Source organism: Cryptotermes secundus, unplaced genomic scaffold (genome assembly GCF_002891405.2).
Source record: "Cryptotermes secundus unplaced genomic scaffold, Csec_1.0 scaffold236, whole genome shotgun sequence".
In the NCBI taxonomy this organism is placed as follows: domain Eukaryota; kingdom Metazoa; phylum Arthropoda; class Insecta; order Blattodea; family Kalotermitidae; genus Cryptotermes; species Cryptotermes secundus.
In genome coordinates, this window is record NW_019738958.1 from 511,249 (window position 1) to 517,810 (window position 6,562).

The 6,562-nt window shown below is 42.0% G+C and overlaps 1 protein-coding gene across 2 annotated transcripts in view; it reads right to left on the bottom strand.

The window, feature by feature from the left end:
* LOC111871395 (scavenger receptor class B member 1) overlaps positions 1-6,562 on the bottom strand; it is a 64,718-nt gene that overhangs the window by 7,345 nt on the left and 50,811 nt on the right. For both annotated transcript variants that reach the window (XM_023864484.2, XM_033754234.1), the window contains 3 exons: positions 5,791-5,991; positions 4,739-4,932; positions 43-278 (listed from right to left, as the gene is read on the bottom strand). In XM_023864484.2, the coding sequence (XP_023720252.1) occupies positions 43-278; positions 4,739-4,932; positions 5,791-5,991 (631 nt within the window). The remainder of the gene's footprint in view (positions 1-42; positions 279-4,738; positions 4,933-5,790; positions 5,992-6,562) is intronic.

Here is a 6,562-nt window from a genome sequence, read left to right on the forward strand (position 1 = left end):
CTAACGAAATCCCAGCTTATCACTTCCAGAAAGTCAACTTACTGTAGTAGCAGGGAGTTATGTCTGCCAGGCCAGACAGCAGGCAAGGCGCCACTTCAGGGCGACAGTAGCACGCGTTGTCCGGGTTCTTGTCCGGAGAGTCGAACACGTTGTCAGGCAGATTGAACCAGTAGGCTGGGAAACCCTCATTCGTGACACCGCTCCGGGAGAAAACCACGGGTAGAAACCGGCAGAATGCCTTGCGGTAGATCAAGAAGGTATCGTTTGAAGTCATGGGTCTGTAATAAAGCCGAAAATGTAGATTGTCCAATAAAAGCATTTAACCTTATGTGGTGGTTATAACCAATTCGAGTGTTACTCAACTTATAAAAGAACGCTCTCCTTTTATGGAATGCTGATGTTTAGTAACCAGTAAATTTTGATACACGATTCTATCCTGAGCCAGATCAATTCACCTTACCTGCTAAAAATTATTTCTCTGAGATCCGTCTTGGTGCTTTCTTCTTGCGATGTTTTTCAAAGAAAAGGTTTTACACATTCTTTTATTTTCCGTTCCGCTACATATTATTCATTGCCCATTCGTCTTTATTCAGTCAGCGTTCAGTAATTTATCGTAACATGTAAGAGGGTCTGTAGTCCGCAAGAGAACTATACCGACCTAGCGACCGCCGCTTGTCGGCGAAGTTAGTGCCAACTTTTGTCGATAGAGGGTGTCACGTGGTGAAAGCAGCAGATCCCCATGGCCGTTTATCTCGAGTTTCTAGCCCGGAACCGCTATTTCCTTGAAATATATCCTCAATTATTCTCACGAGGCTGAATGGACCCCGTTCAAGAACCACTATTTCTCAGAAAATCTGGTAGCGCCATGAATTGAACCAGGGGACCTCTGGATCTGTAGCGAGAATCTCTGACCACTAGACCACAGGGGCGGTCTGTGTAGGAAGGTACGCATGACGACAATAACGGGTTCTAAATCAGATTATTGGATTTATTATCACCTTTGATACAAGCACTTAAATAGAGCGCTATCACTGTTTTACTCACTTTCCAGTTCACCGTTGTACACGCACAAGGATTCTCCGTCTTCACTAGTCGTCTCTTGGCAACGGATCTCAACGCAGAAACTAGCCCTTCAAATCACTATGAAGTCATTTTGTCTTCGATCACTTTGTACTCCTAGGTCCAAATCGCAATGAACTTACAGCTCACAGCTCTCCTTATAGAGCCGTGGCACGGACCACGTAGAAAACACATCCCATCTATTGTTGCATGTTGGACCATGTTTACAGAGCTCTTACCTGACAATGTGTTGATCAGATCTGTTACATTATATACACCCTTTAATAAATATAATAAATTTGAATAATTAAGAAAAGAAAAATCATTTGTTTGGGCATAAAAAGTTTCTTCAAAGTATTTGACACTTACTTGGAACTGGAAAGAATATGTTAAGTTGCTTTCTATGATATTATTTATTTATTTCTCTTACTGCGCCGTCGTGTTCCAAATTAACACTACTTCTCGATACTTTTTAAGACGCCATATCAGCTGCTCTGATTATTCAACATTTGAATCATTATACAAATGAAAATTTGGATGGAAAGAGAGAAGATGCTTTTGCAGAATATTTGAAGTTATTGTTCTGCCATTCACCCGGAGGGACTCAGTAAGCAGACAGTCTCATGAAACAAACATCTTATAATTCATGCTAGGCGGGTTACTCGCTAAATCTACGGCTGTTGTGGAGAGAATAATTGAGAAAATCCCAGCTGGGAATCAAACCCCAGTTATTCAAGCGATAGAGTCACCATTTTTAAAATAACCTCAGTTTCCATCAGATTAAATTATTGATGAGAGTTATATCCTTTCTTCTCTCTCTTCCTCCTGTTTCCCAACTGTATGAGACAATCAGCTTGTAAAGCCTTTAAAGTGAAAGTCAAACTTGTCGACCCTCAGTTCAGTTTTCCCCACGTGTCATTTCTACTTAATGTCTTGAAAGTTTCATTAGCATTATCATCACGAGTGCCTTACTCTCTTACACGCAGCTGTATCTGTATTCTGTGGGTTCTCAATTTCTTATGTTCCTTTGTTTCATGATTTCATTTAATGACACTTTATTAGTTGCACGGGTCTAATAGTGTCGAATGAAAGGTTATGCAATGTTCATTAATCACGACATTGGTGAATAGGCGTGATTGTGGCCTACTTTTGCACCACTTAACACCATATATGACATAAACTCCGTCCTAAGTGCAACAATTTATTGTAGCTCTTCGTCTTCCTTTCTTCTACACTACATGTTTCGGCCGTAAATGGCCATCATCAGGTGTATACTCTCACGTAGCTGCTACACTGCACGTAGTTTAAAATTTAAAAAACACTAGTGTGTGCACACAATGCACCAGAGAGCACACGTATTAAAGATAAGCAGCGGCACGCACACAGGGAGCCTACACAGAGTAATACCTGAACAGTGCTGAAAAAAAAAGAAGTAGCCGCTGCAGCACTATAGATATAGGGCGGGTACCCACGAGAATTTTAAATTTTAAATTTTGAAAAAATTTGAAAGAAATTTTTAAATTGGAATTGAAGATTTAAAAGTGACAGTTTTTAAAAATCAAATAAATTGTTCCACTTAGGACGGAGTTTGTGTCATATAATGTGTAGAGTGTAACAGGATGCTTAAATACATGTATCATATTGTAGACACTTCACACCATTTTCCTTGATGAATTAAGGAAATATTCGAGTGACATTAGATAAATTGACTAGGCTATGGATTAGACAACCGAATAGTCTGGTTTCTATTCCCGGTAGAGGCATAATTTCTGGGGTCTACTCAATCTTCTGTGTAAGGATAGAGTTGGCTGTTTCTCTGGAGGTTAAGCGGAAAATTCGTGAATCTGAACACTCACTTCCATCTAGTACCGACGTTATGAATGGTGGGGATATTATTTCTCTATCATACACTTCTTCACGGTACCGTGTTTATTATTTAAGTCCGGGAAAAACTTTACCTATTTTAAGGAAATTTTAGTATACCCAGTCTAAGCTCTCTGACTTAAGATCTTCCCATAATAGTATCAGTAATAATATTACCGACAAAATTATCCAGAATCAGGAGAGAGCAAAATAATGCAGATTTTAATGGTCACAAACAACCATTCCATTCACTTCTGACAACAGTCAGGATGACACCTAAGACACTACCAATTCTTCTCATCATAATCGCATCAGAGTTTATATTATTCTGGACTCCTTATTATCTGTAATTGATACAGCATCGGTTTTGTGCCTGGTCCTCTGTGGAATACATTTCAAGAGAGTTTAGACCAAGCTCACCGGTTCAAGACATTAATAATAATGCGTCAGATTGAACCTGACTTTCTGGAGTCGAGTCTACTAATATTGACATTTCCTTTATCCGCCATAACATCCGGAACAGTTCTGGCGTTTGGACATTTTCATCTATACCTTGGGTAAAAGGTTAACCTATCCCTATAACAGGACGTGAAGGCCCATAGGGTTGTGACACGTTGAGGGTCCCACATTTTCTAGATAATCCGCTCACAGATGGGGGTAAAGTTGTCAGCCTTACGCATCGGCCGTCCTTTACCCCAAGGAAGATTTCTGGTAATCATTTCCGTTAGAGGCTGAGTCGACCCCAGGACCATAATGCGGCTGGTCAATTGAAAAATCCACTTCGTCGGGACTTGAACCATTACGCTACCGCACGCCCCATACCTTGAGTCATAGAATCATTTATTCGGGGACAATTACTACTTGGATAGAAGGTTGTACATGCGGTGTTTTCGTTCTTCGTGTAGCTCAAAAGAGTACGTTAGGGCAGTTGTAACTGTGAATTCAAAGGGTGATGAAGGAACTAAGTGAATCATACTTCGAAGGAAAGGCATCTGAAGTACTAAGACATTAGTGAAGACAACACCACACGCTGCTAGAGGGAACAACACACAAGCAAGGGGAATATTGCAGCACACAGACACAGCTGCTGAAACAAACTCTCTGGAATACGTGTATCACATAGCTTTAAACAAGTGGACGACGACCCTTATGAGGTGGAATAGGATTTTACGAAAGATTTAATAGAAAAATGTTAATGAACTTTAATTAATTATTTATGTTTTAGTGGACTGCAACGCGCAATTTTAGCGCGCATCAAAGCAGTGTAACAGTTTGGACACATTGAAACACCTGAGGATGGCCGTCTATGGCCGAAACATGATATGTTAGTGTTGAATGGTAAATAATTTAATGATTGTTGCATTATTGACAGACTTAATACATGGACGTTTAATTAAAGATGTGCAACAGGATGCCAAAATAGAGAGTGATATTTTTATTTGGATATGTGAAGTGTAGTATATTATACAAAGGAGACGGTTTGCGACTGACTCTTTATGCCTATTATTCGCGAGAAATGGCGTTAAATTCGACCTCGACTCATCATTCGATAATATGGGTGTCTGGGAAGGGGTATGGGAGAAAGCAGGGAAGGTAATGGTGCAGAAGTTTACGTATAGATACAGAGGGATGGTTCAGATGCAGAAGGTCATGAGAACCAATACTGACAGAGCTCGAGCATCTGGTTATAATGCAGTTATGTTCCTGAAACAGCGAAGTAACCCCACTGCTATATTACACCCATAAAAGTAGATTTGTTTCCGCTTAAGACAGTGTCTGGGCTCGGTGAAACAGAGATACCTGTACAGAGACATACTTAGGGTACAGTACTCCCTCGCTGACGCCTTTGAGTGAGCTGCAGTGTGTCCCCCCTGTCCACTGCCGCAAGGTTGTCCACCCGTTGTAGCTGTCAAAGGAGTAGACCCTCCGCCGCCTCTCCATCACTTCGGTCTCATCGGCCTGGGCGCTATTCAAAGCAACGGTTACCACGTTCTCGCCCTCGTCGAACATCTGCGGTAACAAGATCAAACTTGGACGCTGATACCATGGCCTTGTTCGAATCTGTCACCGCATGGGAACGGAAAGTTTACTATTGGTCACCGAGAGAGGGAGTTCACAAACGCGTCAGAAACTACAATCATATGCACGTGGTTAAATATCAAATTAAAACACCCTTTAATAAACCCGCTAAAATTAAAGCTTAAAGTTTTCCTTGTGCGAAGAGGAATGCATGTAGGATATTGGTGTGAGAGCCAGAAGGAAAGAGACCATTAGGAAGGCCAAGACGTAGGTGGGCGAACAATATTAAAATGGATCTTAGAGAGATAGAATGGAGTGCTATGGACTGATTTGATTTGATTCAGGAGAGGGACAAGTGGAGGGCTCTTGTGAACAAGAGAATGAACCTTTGGGTCCCATAAAATATAGGGAAATTTTTGAGCGACCGCAGAAATGATTCTCTCTAAATAAGCGAGCGATGTGCAAATATTGTACAATGTGTAAATATTTGCATTCTATCAATAGCTATTGCTCTTGTTCAAGGAACTTTTTCTCATGAAATACTCCCAAAAGTAAACTTAAGTCCCAATTTATGTGCGGCTTTAGATGAACTATGCAAGTGAAATTTATGCTTGATAATATTCATAACAAATAAACTCCGTATTTCAAATTTCGTTTAAAATAAGGACTCAATATTTGTATACGTGAAAGTATGTCTAGACCCTTCAGCGAAATGATCCATAACGTGATGAAAATTTAATGTGCGTCCGTTAGGCTGTGCTTCTTCGGGACAGGCCGCCAAGTACTCGTAGTTTAGACCTTATTTTCGGACAGACGGGTCGACATGAAACCGTTGTTTAGGCAACTCACCCTATCCATAAGCCCGAGCCTCGAGAAGGGGATCCAGTTAGGCAGCACAGTACTTGCGAGGCGAACCAGCGGGTCTTCATATCCCCACAGATACTCGTGCACCGTGAGGTTCAGAAGCGGCTGTGAGTCCAGATAGCGCGCCAGAGCTGCTAGCCCGAAGTTGAGGAACACGGACGAGTTATGCAGCATTGACGCCATGCCCTGAAACACAACTCTTTGTTTACTGCGAGCCACGTCCGTTGTTCAGGCAAGATAATAAAAACTCAGAATATTGTAAAACGCTTTAATTTTGACACTTCTATTGTTTGGTTGGGGCACGCGGTAGCGTAGTTGGTTGAGGCACTATGCTACAAGCTGGAAGGTCGCGGGATCGAATCTCGATGAGGTGTATTTCCAACCGCACTATGGCCCTGGAGCAGACTCAGCCTCTAACAGAAATGAGTACCAGGAATATTCCGGGGGTAAAGGGCTGCCGGCGAGTAAGGCCGACAACCTCACCGCTATCTGTGAGCCGATTGTCTAGAAAATGTGGGATCCTCAACATCTCACAACTCCATGGACCTTCACGGCCTGTTACAAGGAAATTTTTATTTTTTTGCTATTTTTTGGTTCATCCAATATTTAATGATGCTGTACAGTAAGCTACTTTAGGGCCGCGCCATAGCTCAAGCGGTTAGTCGCTGGCTTCCCACTGCGGCGGCCCGGGTTCGATCCCGGGGGCTGGTCAAGTGGGATTTGTGGTGGACAAAGTGGCCCTGGGGCAGTTTTCTTA